Raw genomic sequence first — 17,800 nt, 5'->3', positions numbered from 1 at the left:
GTAATTTTTTGGCTTGTATACAGCTTTACTGAAGGAAGGAAACAGAAATGTTGTGGGCACCAAAGTGGTAATAATTCAAAACCCATGTACCTATTGTTCTTTGAATTTCTTTCTTTCATCGGTTGCTGTTAATTTAACAGAATTCTTTTACAACCAAAAACCGCTGAAGAATGAAACAAGCTGGGTTTGATTTTATGCTCTCATCTTTACTAGCTTCTATGGCTTTGGACAACTTATTTAACCTCTCTGGGCCTCAGTTTCCTTATCATGAGGATTAGCGATAACGTCTGGTAAGCACCTAGTACAGAGCCTGGCACAGAGCAGATGTTCCATACAGAGAAGCTGCTCTTATTATTATAAAATGCAAAGATGATCTCATGATGTAAAAGCTTGAGATTTGTTTTGTTATGGTAGTAAATAGTGTTTCCCTGTGGACTTCTTTGTGCTGCTCATGTGAAATCCAAGGAAAACAGTAGAATAGTGTTTGCAATAAGGAAAGATAGCTCTTTGTTCCCCTCAACAGACAAAAGAAGCTCATTATCGTATCAAGTAGTGACTGTTGCTATTGAAATGGTTTATTTGTATGTTTTTTCTGTTTTTTTTTTCTAGGGATTTATTTGTGGCTTTTCAGTAGCAACAGGTGCAGCAGCGAGACTAGTGTCAGGATACGACAGCTATGGAAATATCTGTGGGCAGAAAAATGCAAAGTTGGAAGCAATACCAAACAGTGGCATGGACCACACCCACCGGAAGTGAGTAGACTGTTGGCTGAATGAACTCCATGGAAACTTTGAACGGGGGTAGAAAATCCTGCTCTTTTATATTTTCTAATAATCTTCAGTAAGATATTATTTTCATATGACTCCTGTTGGTGTTTTTAGTTTTTTAACTGTCCACTTGAATCATTCCTGGTTTTGGTCTCTAAATACATTTTCCAGGAAATAAAATGAGCTGCCAGGTTAAAATGGGTGACCTTCAGGGTTTAACGAGTAAAGGCTTGATTTGAGAGGGTTATTCCTTTACTCTGTTTTCCCACTAGCCTATAGGTTGTACACAAAGTTTTAACTCAGGAAATAACATAATATTTTTTCTTCCTAAGATTGTACTTGATGGGAGAGAGAGAGATGGTAATGGATTTTGAAACATTAAAGGTATAATGAAACATTTTGTGATGAATCATTTATAAGTACAGTACGCATAAATTTCCAATTTTATAAAAGATACATTTTCTTTGTCAGACTTAAAAATTTGTTTTGAGTTCTCAAGCTTCATCTTTTGAATGTCTTGAAATTCCTTAATTGTCTTTTTTCTTCGGAGGAGCTATGACTTCATTTTTAATGTCTGTGAGGGAAATGTATTTCATGAAACATATTTTAGGTATGATGTCAGTATATTTGTCCACACTGTATATTTATGCCCTACTTGATTAGACAGGTCTAATAAATAAAGACAGATCTTCAGAATTAACCAAACTAATTTTAAAGTGATGGGTTATCCAATTCAATTAATGAATTTTATAGGAAAAGGCTAAGCAGTAGAAACATTTTTTTAGGCTATAGTTGTCTTAAGAAACATTTTCCAGGATGTGATAACTATTCTTATTATTAGATAAATCTGTTTGTTAAGTCATGGCCACTACCGGCAAATATAAGATTAATTTGATAATTTCACGAACCTGAAGAGACCCAAAAGGTTAGTAATATCTCAAAGATAGTTCCCCATTGAATGAAGGAATGCTATTCAAATAAATGAAATTTTAAATAATAATAATAAATATTTGTCTAGCATGCCATAGTTGGCAAGCATATGATACCATGCTGTGAGGTAGGTGTAGCAGAGGCTTAGAGAGATTGAAATGATTTTCTCAAAAGTCTGGTTGCTCAGTGGAATATCAAACGCAGACCATGAGCTTTTCCCCTGATAAAGCACCTGCATCCCTTGACAGAAGTAAAAACTGGACTCATGGAGAGTAATTTGGAGGATTTTCATTTATCCTATTTTTTGATTGCCTCATAAAATTAACACAAATTTTAAGCCTTGTATTCTCGTAACAAGATAGCCCATATATATATATCTTTTTATTTTGAAATAATTTTAGACTCATAGAAGTTGCAAAAATAGTACAGAATTCTACATCTTTTTTTTTTGTAGGTAGTGTTTTTTGCTGTCAAATACTGTTTGACTTGTATTTTTTTTTTTTTTAATGTTTGTTTTTGAAAGAGAGCGTGCAAGCAGGGGAGGGGTAGAGAAAGAGGGAGACACAGAATTCGAAGCAGGCTCTGAGCTGTCAGCAGAGCCCAACATGGGGCTCAAACCCACAAACTGTGAGATCATGACCTGAGCTGAAGTCAGATGCTTAACTGGCTGAGCCACCTGGGTGCCCCATGTTTGACTCTTTAACACTGTTCACATGTACCAACCATAAAATATCACTATTTAGATAATTTAGGAGGTTGGAAAAGGGCTCTCTTCCCTCAGGTCTGCTGCTCATATGAGGTCATACTCATGTATATGGCTTCTTTTGTAACTTGCTGATGGTTCCAAGCTTATTCTCACCATAAGGTTTGTGTAAATGTCACTCTTCCCATTAACCTTGTGGAGGTTCATTTGGTCGATTTTTAATTTATATATACACACACATATACACATATATGTGTGTGTGTATTTTGGCCTCTCACAAAGAAAGCCTGCTTTTTATTCCAAAAAATGATTACTTTTCCCTGAGTGCTTAGCAGAGCTGGGAACCATTCATGGGTAGCTGTAGGGGAAATAGTTTCCCAAGTATAGCTACGCTTTAATTCGTGTGTACATGTTTATTTATTTTTGATCTCTCCTTGTTCTTCTCTGCATATAAACATTTTAGTACCGACCCATCTAAGTATTTCTACCTATAAATGGTATATATATTATTTAATGAACACTATGTTTTGAACATATCTTTCTCAGGTAAGTCTATACTGTTTGGGTTTGAAAGAAGACACAGTGCCTTTGTGTTTGTTACCTTTATGCCATCTTCTTCTTTTTCCTGCCACATGCATTAGTTTCCTCCTATATCATTTCCTGATATATCTTTGTCTTCATTATGAATACTAGGCCCTACTATAGCTATACAATTTTTTAAACCTGTTTTATCTGCTACTACCTCAACTTGACCCGGATCACTATTTTCTTTGGTTTCTTATCCTCGGTACCTAGTACCTGATACTTATTAGGACCTACCTCCATACATATTTGTTGAATAGGTTAAAAATCTTGAATACAGGGGTGCCTGGGTGGCTCAGTCAGTTAAGCATGTGACTCTTGATTTTCGCTCAGGCCATGATCCCAGGGTCATGGGATCCAACCCCATGTTGGGCTCTGTGCTGGGCATGGAGACTGTTTAAAATTCTTTCTCTCCCTTTCCCTCTCTACACCCCCTCTAAAAAAACAAATTAATTAATTAATTAACTAATTTTGTAAAAAAAGAAAAATCTTGAATACAACTAACTCTTTCTTGCCTTCATGAGTATTATTTCCTCTGTCAAGAAGAAAACTTTCTCCCATTCTTCACGTGGCTAAATTCTACTCACCCTTCAGCTCTCAATATAAATGTTATTTCCCAGGTGGCACCTGGGTGGTTAAGTCGGTTGAGTGTTCAGCCTTACTTAGCTCAGGTCATGATCTCACAGTTCATGAGTTTGAGCCCCACATCGGTTTTGCTGCTGTAGGCACAGAGCCTGCTGTGGATCCTCTGTCACCCCCTCTCTCTGCTCCTTGCCTGCTTGTGCTCTCTCCTTCAAAAATAAATAAACATTATAAAAATAAATAAATGTTATTTCCCAGAAGGGTCTTTTCTGATCTCACAAATTATTTTTTTTTAATATTTACTTTTGAGAGAGAGAAAGACAGAGAGACAGAGCGCAAGGGGGGAGGGGCAGAGAGAGAGGGAGACACAGAATCCGAAGCAGGCTCCAGGCTCCGAGCTGTCAGCACAGAGCCTGACACAGGGATTGAACCCACGAACTGTGAGATCATGACCTGAGCTGAAGTCGGACGCTTAACTGACTGAGCCACACAGGCGCCCCTGATCTCACACTTTAAATCAAGTGTTTAAAAATGCTCTCTCTTCTGGTGCCCAGTTGGCTCAGTCGGTAGAGCCTGCAACTCTTGATCTCAGGGTTATGAGTTCAAGCCCCATGTTGGGTGTAGAGTTTGCATACGTACATAAATACATAATCTCTCATTGTATCCTATAAACTTTTGCACTTATTTGTTAAATGTTTGCCTCTTCTAAGTTCCCTGAAAGCAGAAGTGAGGTATGTTTTGTTCATTACTATATCCTCAGTATTTGGAATGTAATAGGCACTTAATTAAATGTGTTTGAATGGGTAAAAAATCTATAAATTTTTTTCTTAAAATATTCTTTAAGAAGTGAATTATCGGGGCGCTTGGGTGGCTCAGTCGGTTAAGTGTCCGACTTTGGCTCAGGTCATGATCTTGTGGTTCACGAGTTCAAGCCCCGTGTCGGGCTCTGTGCTGACAGCTCAGAGCCTGGAGCCTGCTTCCAAATTCTGTGTCTCCCTCTCTCTCTGACCCTCCCCCATTCATGCTCTGTCTCTCTCTGTCTCAAAAATAAATAAATGTTAAAAAAAATTTTTTAAGAAGTGAATTATCAAGTCTAAGGATCTGAATATTTTAAGATTATTAATAAATATTGCTGATGAATATGGCTTTCCATAAAAAGGCTATTCCATTTACATTCCCACCAACAATGTCTGAGATTGCTTTATCTTTGCTAGTATTACTAGTTTATGTTTTTCACTAATTTGGTTAACCAAAAAATGGTGTTGTATAGTTTTAATTTGCAAGTCTTTGGTTATTCATCAGCATGAGCCTTTTTCCTCCACACGTTTGCTGGCCTCAGGACAACTGTTGTGCTGGCATTATCTATTCTTGGTCTTCTAATCTCTAATCTTCTCCATCCTTTATACTGTGATAGGATTAAGTTCTTTAAAACACTTTTTATGGTCATTTCCCTGCTCAAGAGCCTTTTGTTTAGTGTTGATGCCTATAGTATCGTAAATGAGCCCACTCAACACCTGCCATTCCAGGCTTCCCATGATCTAGATAGACCCTTTGTACCTATTCAGTCCTCTCCCACTGCTTCTCCGTGTAGTAGTAGTCTTGTCCGGGATATTCATTCTGTCTGTGTGCTGTCCGCTCTACCGCTCAGCTGCCAACCTAAGTTCTTGAAAGATGTAAGGGCCGGGGGGGTCTCATAACTAACCTCTTCATGCCATATTTCAAAACAGACTTTATCCCATAGTGATCTTTTATTACCTGAACTTTCCTGTCTCAGATTTTTCTCTTTTCTTGAAGTTCTTCTTCAATTATATTGTGTGTTTCTTCTGCCTGCATTAATTATAATTTGCTAGGTAACAATTTTGCATGAACTTAGTGGCTTAAAGCAAGACACATTTAGAATCTCAGAGTTTCTGTGGGTCAGGAATCTGGGTATGGCTTAGCTGGATCTCTTGCTTCAGAGGATCTCACAGGACTGCAATCGAGGTTTTGGTCAGGGTTGGGACTCTGCTTGGGAGCTCCCTTTCCAAGCTCATGTAGTTGTTGGCAGCACTCCGTCTTTCAAGATAGTTAGACTGAGAGCCTTAGCTCTTTATGGCTGTCAGCCCAGGGCCACCCTCGGTGCATGCTATATGGGCCACTCTGCACGGCGGCTTACTTCAAAGCCAGAGAGGGAAAGCATCAATAGAGAGAGTCTGCTAGCAAGATGAAAGTTAGATTTCATGTAATATAATTATAGAAGTGATGTCCTTTTACCTTTGCCATATTCTACATGGTAGAAGCAAATCCCAAGTCCCACCCAAACTCAAGGGGAGGGAATAATTGGAGCATCTTAGAATCTTCCGGCACCCTGCCCAACTCTGTCTCTCTCGAGTGCCATGTTTAGCTCCCAGATTTAAATACCCAAGAGTTATTCCATAGTAGCTTATTGAATTGAAATAGTAGAGGAAGGAAGAGAGTTAGAAGAGAAATGGGAAAGGGAATGCCTTTGACCTGTTCTAACCAAAAAATTTAAGATGCCAAGATGACTGTAAGAATTCCACTAGTAGTAAAGAAAAGGCAGTATTGTATTGCCTTACCATCCTTATTGTAATGTGTTCTTTTTCTCCAAATAATATTTTTGACCTGACGATGTATTTACTGCAGTAATAAGGATGTATAGGAAAATGGTAGACAGTGTTTTATGAGATACAAGAAGGCCCCAACTTCAAATGGATTATGTTCCCAAAGTTCACTTTTAAGTTGGTTGTTTGAGATGTGTACAACTTTTCTGCGTAGAAACAATGCTATCAATAAGGTTTTGAGCCTGGGTTAACTCAGGAAAGTTCATTTATCTTAGAACCACATAGCATCAGAGATGAAAGACTTCTTTAAGATTATCTAGTGTGTAACCTCCTTAAAGTACCCCATCAAACATTGGTGAGTGCCAACTAAGGCTCAGAGAGGAAAATGACTTGTTTTGTAGCTGAGCTATTATTATAGCTGAGGTGCTAGAGAACGTGGGTAAGGCTTATGGTCTTTCTTTTTTTTCGGTTGTGGGGAGAGGGATAGTAATAATATATTTTGAACTCTGATCGACAATTCCAAAAACGTCTCTTCCGCCACATTCTACATTGCCTACCATTTTCAAAACCATAAAGCTAGCTTTACAGTGTATGTGCCAATTTTTAGACAGAGAATTATTATTATTATAGAAATTGTTCCCAAAGGGGAAGCCCCTTTGAATAGAGCAGGGCTGTTTCTAGTTCTAAGATACAGGATTCATGGATGTGGGAACTGTAGTAGGACAAAACCTCTAGCTCTCTTGGCCCCTGGGGAGATGATTGGATGAGGGGAGGTGTTGTGTTTCCTCCATGGATGTTACCTTGTCCTGGGTGTCTGGGACGGGAGAGGCTATGGTAAGGTGCCCGTGACTCTTAGCACGCATAGGTTATTGTAAAGCTAGGTTCATGTATGTAGGGAACTGCTTTAATCTTTTTTATATAGGTATTATGTCATTATTAGAAATTTTTTCTCCATTCTGCAAACAACCCTAACAGAGTTTAGCAACTCTTTCTTTGTAACTCTTAAGTAATTTTCTCAGTCAGATAAGTGAGATATATCTCTTATCAATATTGATTTTTCCATAGAGGTTCCAAAGATATATTTTTTGCACATATCTAACTTTCTTCTTTATCTTTTTATCTTTCCTCTGAGGAAGCCATTTAAAGCCCCAATCACTGATAAAGGCTCTTTGACCGTAAAATGCCTCTCTGATTTCAGATAATCAGTATTAACAGGATATGCGGGAAGTAGAGGTCTGAGGAGGTTGATGGCATACATTTGTAAGTAAAATCTTTAGGGGGCATTTTATTTGAGACCTTTTTCAATTACCTTTGTAACCTGTGGCAGAGTATCTAGCGTGAGTTTTACTTCTTTCCTTTAACTGTCTCGTTCCCCAGAAATCCACAGTATAGAAGGTTTGTGCAGGAAGGGCTCTGGAGATCACGGAGCCCCTTCATTTTACAGGTGAAGAGACTGGGGTCTAGGAAGCGTCAGTGGCTTGATGAAACAGTAGCATTAGGACTAGCTCCCCACTCTTCATGCCCTTGTGCTCTTTGTATTATATAGTGGTAAGTTCCTGTGATTCCATTACCACCCCCCCCCCCCCACCCCACGCACTTTTCACTTTTGGGGCATCTCCCTCTGGATTTTTAAAGATGAAAGACCTTTAGTAGAACATGCAGAGAAGAAGGGGCAGGTTACATAAATCAGTAAAGTCATAACTAAAAAAACTTTGAAACCTGTACAATCTATGAAGGCTTTGAATAATTTGAAGGCAGTTTTCTCTGTTTTTCTCTCAGGTAAAGAACAGACATTTTAATGATTAAATACGTCGTTCTTATTTCACATTTGGGCATTTCTACCATTTGTGTGTGATTGATTGATTTTCATATTTTAGAGAGAGAGATAGAGAGAGAGAACAGAGAAAAGGGGCAGAGGGAGAGAGATTGAGAATTTTAAGCAGGCTCCACGGTCAGTGCAGAACCCAACATGGGGCCCCATCCCACGACCCTGGGATCATGACCTGAGCCAAAATCAGGAGTTGGACACTCAACTGACTGAGCCACCCAGGCCCCCCAGTTTGTGTGTTTTAAATACTTACTGGAAGATATGTAACTTAAACTGATAATGTTACTTTTTATTTAGTTGATTGTTTAATAGACAATAGTCTTCTTTTAAAGACACTCTCTATGTTTAAGATCTCTGTGTGGATACATCATTGGCCTCTGATTACTTTCCCTAAAGCTCAGGGCTCTATAGGTTCAGTGTCTGATTCAGTCTACTCCATGACACTTATAAAGGCTTATTTGGGGGTTGGTAGTGATACGGTAGAATTTAGAGAATGTGTTTACTCTTTAAACTACCCATAACAAGATTGCCCAGTTTCCTGGGCCTGCACCATGCTGTATACCCATCTATTTTAGGAAGAACATTTTTCTGTAATTAGTTAATATGTAAAACATGCCTTTTTTGAACACCTTTTAAGGAGTTATGAAATCTTGTTGACCATGCATACCTGTCCCTTTTTGAACAAGAAAAAGAACTGAAAAAGTAAAGTTAAAATTACTTGCCTTGGGGCGCCTGGGTGGCGCAGTCGGTTAAGCGTCCGACTTCAGCCAGGTCACGATCTCGCGGTCCGTGAGTTCGAGCCCCACGTCAGGCTCTGGGCTGATGGCTCGGAGCCTGGAGCCTGTTTCCGATTCTGTGTCTCCCTCTTTCTCTCTGCCCCTCGCCCGTTCATGCTCTGTCTCTCTCTGTCCCAAAAATAAATAAACGTTGAAAAAAAAATTAAAAAAAAAAAATTACTTGCCTTAAGGATCCTTTAATCAGCCAAGTACAGTTAGTTCTTCATGTTTATGGACCTAGGACTTCTGTCTCGTCTTCCTGATGACTTAAATTACTGTTTACTGAATGTCTATCATTCACCATTCTTTTTTTTTAAATTTTTTTATGTTTATTTTTTTTAATTTAAAAACATTTTTTTAATGTTTATATATTAAGAGAGAGACAGAGTATGAAAGAGGGAGGGGCAGAGAGGGAGACACAGAATCTGTAGCAGGCTGCAGGCTCCGAGCTGTCAGCACAGAGCCTGACGTGTGGGGCTCGAACACAGAGACCGTGAGATCATGGCCTGAGCTGAAGTCGGATGCTCAACCAACTGAGCCACCGGGTGCTCCATATGTTTGTTTATTTTTGAGAGAGAGAGAGAGAGAGACAGAGTATGAGTGGGGGAGAGGTAGAGAGAGAGGGAGATACAGAATGGGAAGCAGGCTCCAGGCTCTGAGCTGTCAGCACAGAGATCAATGCAGGGCTTGATCTAACGAACTGTGAGATCATGACCTGAGCCAAAGTCAGATGCTTAACCAACTGAGCCACCCAGGCACCCCTGTCCTTCACCATTCTTGAAAATTCTGTTTATTATTTTATTTAGTTCTCAGCAAACACTTATTGACAGTCTGTGTGCTAGAGACCTCTATTAGGAATAATAAAATAGGAGGCAACCTAAATGGCTGAAAAAAGAGGTTTGGTTAAACTCATCTATTCATGCATTACATTTCTTGACCATATTCTTTGGGTTAGGCTTTGGAGAGTTAGTCTTGAGGAAAAGAGGCACGCTCTTTTATCTCATGGAAATTATAATCTAATGGAGGAAACAGAACTTAATAAACTCATCATATGATCACAAGAGTTATTACAGCTGTTGAAAGTGTTATGAAGGGAGAGGTGTGGGGCATGAGAGAGGTTGTAATAGGAGGACCTGGCCTAGTCTGAGGTACTACAGAATGGAAAAATTATGGTGTAGAATCCTGTCCATTGACCTGGAATAGCCACATAATGTTATTAAGGGAGAATATTACAGAACAGCATATATAGTATGATTTTATTTATATGTATAAAAATATGCAAGTATATAGGAAAGTATAGAATGGCATGAAAATGTTAACATGTGGTTAACTGTTAAATTGTGGATGGTTTCAGGGTGCCCGGCTGCCTCAGTCAGTAAAGGACACAACTCTTGATCTCTCGGTTTTGAGTTCAAGCCCCACATTGGGTGGAGAGATTACTTAAAAAAAATGTGGGTGGCCTTAATTTTCTTTTATACTTGGTCCCTTCATTTTTCATTAATCCATATATATCATTTGCATAATGAAAATGGAATAAAAGGCATTCATAATCTCTGTCCTTGAAGAGCTTGCATTTAGTGGGAAGACAGAATATACAGATAAGCCATGACAGTGCAATATGGGACATCCTAGAAGTATTATGTATTGGAAACTCAGTGACTCCAGTTTCTTAGGTTCCTAACTGCAGACTAGTGGGGACAGAAAAATAAGGCAAGTTGATGGTGGCAGGGGAACCACCACTATATTAGTTTCTACTGTTGCTGTAACAAATTGCCACAAACTTTAGTGTCTTAAAACAACAAAGTTCTCTGTAAATCAGAAATCTGTGCACAGCATGGCTCAGCTGGTTCCCTGTTCCAGGTTTCACAAGGCTGAAATCAGTGTCAGCAGGGCTGTGTTCCCTTCTGGAGGCTCTGGGGAACAGATTTTCTTCCCAGCTCATTCAAGCTGTTGGCAGAATTTAGTTCCATGTGGTTGTCAGACTGAGGTCCCATTTGCTTGCTGGTTGTCCACAAGGGGTCATTCTCAGTTTCTAGAGGCAGCCCATATATCGTATAGCCTATATTCTGCGGCTCATGATCCATTTCCTTTAGCAACCGTGGATCAGATACTTCTCATGCCTCAGTCTCTCTAACTTTGCCTTCTTCAGGGTAGCATCTTGGTCTAGATTGTCTACGTGGGTGGAAGAATCACTCAGCCAATGACTGGGGGTTCGGGGACAGAGTCATTTTAAGTGGGGTTTTAGAGCTTTAGGTGGGTTGGAGGTTCAGAGCAGGACTTGCATTCTAGCGGGGGAAAATCATACACAGTGGTGATGAAGCCTTCTTGGACCGAGCGGTAGCTCAAGAGCCTATCACTAAGTGAATTCCAATTAGAATACCAAACTTGGTTCTCACTGGCTGAAGAATATTGTGGGCTGAGTCTACAGGTTGGAGTTCTGTAGGTCAGGCTGAAGCTGGGTGAACACTGGCACCCACAGTAAAGATCTCCTAACTCTGTCTTGTGGAGATATAGAGGCTTAGGAGGGGAGAGATAGTGCATTTTATCCCTCATGCTAATGCTTGAGTTTTACAGTTTTCAGAATATTCTTGAGAGCAGCTCAGTAGATCACCTATCTCTAAGTTTGAACAAATGGAGATGCTTTAAGCCTTTGATGGATTTGGCTTTGCTTTGAGGGAAAGCACTGTCCTCTTTGCCTCTTGTCAAAGTCTCTGATTCTAACATTAACCCACCACCTCACCTAGTTTGGCTCAGCATGAAAAAGAACAGCCTAGATACTTAACTTGAACTTGCATTTGAGCACTCACTTTGCCACACATTTATAAGCATTGGAAACAGTAACATTTATGATGTTCTAAATAGAAACTTATTGTATTATTTATGCAGTTTTTTCTAAACTTTATTTTTCTCTCATGGAAAATGTTAGAATTTGTAAAAATGAGGGGCACCTGGGTAGCTCAGTCGGTAAAGCATCAGACTCTTGATTTAGGCTCACCTCATCATCTCACGGTTCGTGAGTTTGAGCCCTGCGTTGGGATCTGTGCTGACAGTTGAAGCCTGCTTGGGATTCTTTCTCCCTCTCTCTCTGCCCCTCCTCCACTTGCCTGCTATCTTGCTCTCAAAATAAATAAAAATAAATTTTAAAAAAGTTGTAAAAATGATAGGTAAATTTTCCGAAGGCAAATTTATGGAGGCATCTTTGGAAAAAATTTTTTGTCCTATTTTGTGACCATACTACTCCTTAACCTGAATTGTAAAGCTTTTTACAAAGGTAACATCTGTGTTTCTAGTATAATTCTACCTCTAGGGTACTACTTGCTATGGATAATACCACTAGCAATTTGAAAGAGGAGATTCAATTACATACCTTAGAAAAATGTAGGAGTTGAAAGTTGAAATGTTTTGCAGATTCTAAGTAGGGAAGTAAAAACCACTTAGGGGGTGCCTAGGTGGCTCGTCTGACTTTTGATTTCAGCTCAGGTCATGATCTCAGGGTTTGTGAGATTGAGCCCCACGTTGGGCTCTGCGCTGATGGCGTGAAGCCTGCTTGGGATTCTCTCTCTCTCTCTCTCTCTCTCTCTGTCTCTGTCTCTTTCTCTTTCTCTTTCTCTCTCTCTGCCCCTCCACCACTCATGCTGTCTCCCTCTCTCCCCCTCTCTCTTTCTCTGTCTCATAAAATAAATAAATAAACTTAAAAAAGCCACTTAGAATTAGATGACATGTATGCACTGAGGCAAGGATGGGATGGTCAGTTTTTGTCTGTGTTACCTTCTTGGGTGTGTGCTGCTGTCATTTAAGTTAAATAGCTGATTATACGTGCTCAACCCAGACTTTCACTACTTGGGTTGGTTCCAGGTTAACCAGGCAGCTGTAAAGATTCTAAAAAGCTTTTGTAACTGTATGTAAGCTCATAGATATGACCTTTGTAATATGCTTAGGTAATTATTAACCACTTCAACTATGAATTTTAAAGTCATTCGCTTGCCATCTATTTATTCATCTGCATGTGAGTGTTGAGGGCAACTAAGAAGTTGGGGGGGGGGGTACACAGTCCACACATGACTACCCTTACTTCTGACACTAGTTGCAAGTTCAAGGGTCCACAAGACCATCTTTACGAAGCCTCACAGAACTCACTGAAATCTGTTATACTCAGCTTTGGTTTATTTGAGGGAAGGGCTGCAGATTAAAATCAGCCAATGGAAGAAGTACAAAGGGCAGAGTGTTCGTTGTTTTCTCCCTCCTATGGAGTCAGGGCATTTACTTACCTGACACTGGTATGTGACATACACATGACACATTGCCAACTGACAAGCTCACCCACGTCTCAGTATTCAAGGTTTTCATTGGATACAGTTAACCAATTGTTTTCCCCTTTCTTTTGTCCTTGGACAGCCAGGAGTGTCTTAGCAATATCACACATATCCTACCTTGGGGGAGGGGGTTGTGGTAGCTTGTGCTTGGCCCTTGGCTTGCCTTATGGTCCCTCACCAGTTTCTTCCCCCGTCCTTGTCCCCAAGCAACTACTGATCAGCTTTCTGACAGTATAGTTTTGTCTTTTCTAGAATTTCATATACATGGAATCATATAGTATATTGTGTTTGGGTCTCTTTTTTTTAACATCGCATAATAATGTTATTGAGATTCATCCATGTTGTTAAATACAATAGTTTATTCCTTTTTCATTAGTGAATAGTATTCCATCGCATGGATATGCCACATTTTGTTTACTTGTTCAGTTTTGAGATATTTGGGTTATTTAATTATTTAAAGTAATGGGGGGGGCACCTGCTGGGTTGGCTAAGTGATTTCAGCTCAGGCTAAATGATTTCTAGCAGTTGGTGAGCTCGAGCTCTGTGTCAGGCTCTATACTGACAGCCCAGGGCCTGCTTGGGATTCTCTCTCTCTCTCTCTCTCTCTCTCTCTCTGCCCCTCCCCCACTCTCAAAAGTAAATAAATTAAAATTAAAAAAAAAGAATTTCTATTGTGAATAACACTACTTTGGAAGTCTGTGCACATGATACTGTATGGATATGTATTTCCTTACTCTTGGATAGGTACCTGGGATTGGGATTGCTGAGTCATGTGACTAGGATGTGTTTAACTTTATAAGAAATTGCAGAACTGTTTTGCAAAGGGGCTGCACCATTTTATATTCCCATTATAGCTGGCACACAAGGATGCCAGAGCACCTAGTTCCGGGGGTCCCAGACAGACTGAGTTCAGATGGTCTAGTGTTCATTGTAGTTTTAATTTGTATGTTTTAGTGAGCAGTGATGGTGAGCATCTTTTTATAAAATACTGGTTAACCATCCGTAGATCTTCTTGTATGAAGTATTTGTTCAAATCTTTTGTTGCACATTTTTGGACACATTTGTTTGTTTTAAAAAGCTTTGAGAGTTCTTTATTCTGTTTACTAGGCACACTTTGTTAAGTATATCTTTTGCAAATATTTCTCTAATTTGTGGTTTGCCTTTTTGTTTTCTTAATGGTAACTTTTGACAAGCAAGTTTTTTATTTTGATGGAGTCTAATTTATCCATTAGATACATTTAAAAAAACACGCACACGAAAATGTATCTTTTTAATGGCTCATGGTTTTTTTGTATCAGAAATCACTGATATAGCCCAAAGAGTCATAAAGCTTTGTTTCTGTGTTTTTGCAGCTGGGGCACAGGGCTCCGGGGGTTCCCAAACAGACCAGGTTTGGCCACTCACCCCTGACAAAAATCCAAAGATAGAGAGACAAGCAGTGGTGAAAAAGAAAGGAATTTATTTCTGTGAGGCCAACACCCAGAAGACAGCCGACTAATGTCTCAAAGACTGTCTCCAAAGTGCTGAAAATACTTCCAGGTTTATATAAGGAAAATGTAGGACAAAGGTGGGTGGGTACACGCAGGTGGGCAGTAAAGGTTGGGTTGATCGTTGTCTTGGGGTCAATCACATGGAGTCATGCTGGCTCAGGGCTGGCTTGAGGGGGTAGTGTCAGTTCCCATCACAGGGATGCTTTGCCTGCAGGGTCTTTTGCCTGAGTTAAGAGATAAGCTGGAAAGAAGAACTTAATCAATTAGAAAGTACAGACTGAGGTCATAATGAAGGTAGCTGAAGTCCTCTTTCATTTTCCTCTATAAGTTTTATATTTAGCTCTCATGTTTATGCCTATGATCCATTTTGATTTAATATTTGCATATGGTGTAAAGAGGTCAAGGTTTGTCTTTTTCCCCCCTACTAAAGTCCAGTTATTCCAGCTTCATTTATTGAAAAGATTGCCTTCCCTGTTGAATAACCTTGACACCTTTGTAAAAAAACAGATTTTAAGTCTGAGGACATGAAAGGAAACTGATGGAGTTTCTGGTAGTGGCAGATACCAGTATTATGGAAAAAATTAGTTTATTTCAAGTTAAAATCAGGATATCACCCTTTTTTATAACACTGTTTTAAATAACTAGTTGTAACAAGTTATATGAAAGAGATCAATGGAATGCGTGTAGGTCAGTAGAGATAAATATAATACTATTTGCCTACGACAGGTGACTAACCTGAATGTTTAGGAGACTCAACAAAAACATATCTTGAAATGAGATACTTAAATCCTGGGTTATGAAGTACACCCTAACTCAATTCAGTCATTTATTTTATCACTAGACAAAATATAATGAAAAACATAATACTTGTTTTATTAAAAAAAATAGAATCAAACAAGATACAGGGCCTAATACAGAGAATTATAATACTTTAATAGAATGAAAAGAAAACAAATAATAAGAATATATTCTACTCCTGGCTGAATAGTCTTAATATAATAAAGATGACAATACTAACAAAGTGGATTTATAGATTTAATACAATACCAGTTAAGATCCTGATAGGATGGTGAATTGAACTTGATTGATAGTATAAATCACAGAATAAAGGAGCAGGAAAGAACTTCAGGGGGAACATTTTTAAAAATTATTCTTGTTCACAAAATAACTTGAGAGGATTAGAATTAGGTGCATCTGTTGTAAATTAAATGGGGATAAAAGATCGGGAGCCATACAATGGAAGTTAAGAGATTAGACCAGAAATCTAGGCTAGGTGTAGTTACTGAAGTTAAGTAGCAAATTGATTGTGAACTTTCTGGCTTTGAAGGTAGAAAGGGAAACTTGTGGGTTTCACCAGAGTTTCCATATCTAAAGGCCGCTAAGCTGGCACTGTACATCACTTAAGTGGGCTGGGAGTAAGACTCTAGGGAATGTTGGGCACTTTGAACTTGATATGTGTGTGCCCAATAGAAGGATAGCTTCTACTCAGTTCTGTCTGATTTTTGGCATGTGGGTAGATGGCCCAGTGATGCTCATTTTTCAAAAGAAGCCAGAAATCTATTGGTGGAAGGAGAGTAGGGGAGGACACAGGACCTATCGCCGTAGTCTGTTCAGGCTGTTATCACAAACTATCACAGACTGAGAGGGTTAGAAACAACAGAAACGTAATTCTCTATTTCTGGAGATTGGAAGTCTAAGGTCCACACCAGAATGTCACATTCTCATGAGGGCCCTCTTTCTGGTTCATTGCTAGCACCTTTTCACTGTGCTCTCATATGGTGGAAGGGGATAGGGATCTCTTTGGAACCTCTTTTATAAGGGCACTAGCCCTACCCATGGAGGCTCCTAATCACCTCTCAAAGGCTCCTAATACCATCACCTTTGGAAGTTAGGATTCAACATATGAATGGGGGGGGGGCAACATTCTGACCATAGCACCTTATTGATCTTCTGATCTTTAAATATTGGCAATTAGTGTATTGACCAAACAAAACAGGTAGAGAGGAAAGGCTACTCATTGTCTAATTAATGATTGTGTCGTTTAGAGGGGAACAAGAAGGAGTTTTACTATTCAAAAGCAACACTTACCTTCAAAGCATATTAATAAGACTACCTGAATGCCTGTTAGTAACAGTGATGGAAGAAACAAAATAGAAATATCAGAAATAAACTGACAGTAGTGTATGAGAAAATAAGTAAAATAAAAACTAATACCATCAGTGTTTAACAAAAGACATTGTTGAATGATAATATGAAGGAACTACATCGAAAACTGTTTTAATCCCATACCATGCAAAATAAATTTTAGATGAGTTAAATATCTTAAAACAAATATTATACTTTGTTATGGAGAGGAAACCATTTATACATTGTTGAAGCATTAAAGGAGCAAAGTAGTACCAAGGTGGGGATGTTTGATTGTCAAAAAATTTGAGTCTCTGATACAAAGATAAAAGCAGTGCCTTGAGAAGAGTATTTATAGTTTTTCTATAATGGGTAAGATTTTTCACGTAATTGGGGATGTATCCATAAGGGTAGATTCAGTAGACAGATAACCAACTGTGGTTTACATTTTTAACCAATGATGATTTGCATTAGAGAAGGTAACATTAATATGTTTGACCTAAAGATCTTCATTTGTAAAATGAAGATAATAGCAGTACCTACGTTCTAGGGTGTTTTTCAGGAATAAATATGATAAATGGTGTCTATTCCTGAGCACGTTGCCTAGAACCGTAGATGTTAACTGCTATTTGTTATAATCATCTTCATGATTATTATCTTCCAAAACAAGTTTCAAAGTTACTTATCAAAGCTTCTTGCCTTTTTAACCCAGATGGGAAAAACGGCTAATTTAGCCAACTTTACATCTGTGGAGTTTACAAAGCACTTTCACATATTCTGTCTCATTGATTCTCACTCTAGCCCTGGGAACTCTTTGAATTTCTTCTCAGTGGGGGCTTTCAGGATTCAGTCTTCCGTAGTCACAGCTTGGTTTTTGGTCATCACCCTTTACTGCTCCACCTATAAAATCAATTCAGACTAATTCAAGAATGCCCCATTCTGACCACAGCCTTCCATCTTCCCAGCTTTTGCATTCTTTGCCCACTGGAGCCGTTTGTTGACCTTTAGTCTTTTGACTCCTGTAATCTCTCTTAAGTGCTCTTTTTTCTTTACTTTCATCCTTATTTTCTCTTATAATCTTTCATACTTTTGTGATAATACCTAGTGCCTGTCCTGCCTGTTGTTCTCAAAGATTAAAAAGAAA

General features: G+C 39.0%; 1 protein-coding gene across 3 annotated transcripts in view; it reads left to right on the top strand.

Annotated features, from left to right (window-relative positions):
- The window catches only part of SLC44A1 (solute carrier family 44 member 1), a 158,808-nt gene that overhangs the window by 65,496 nt on the left and 75,512 nt on the right, over window positions 1-17,800 (top strand). For all 3 annotated transcript variants that reach the window (XM_047830653.1, XM_047830651.1, XM_047830652.1), the window contains exon 3: window positions 610-752. In XM_047830653.1, coding sequence (XP_047686609.1) covers window positions 610-752 — 143 coding nt within the window. The remainder of the gene's footprint in view (window positions 1-609; window positions 753-17,800) is intronic.

The sequence above is a fragment of the Prionailurus viverrinus genome, chromosome D4 (genome assembly GCF_022837055.1).
Source record: "Prionailurus viverrinus isolate Anna chromosome D4, UM_Priviv_1.0, whole genome shotgun sequence".
Classification (NCBI taxonomy): Eukaryota; Metazoa; Chordata; class Mammalia; order Carnivora; family Felidae; genus Prionailurus; species Prionailurus viverrinus.
This window is presented reverse-complemented; position numbering and strand designations above follow the sequence as displayed.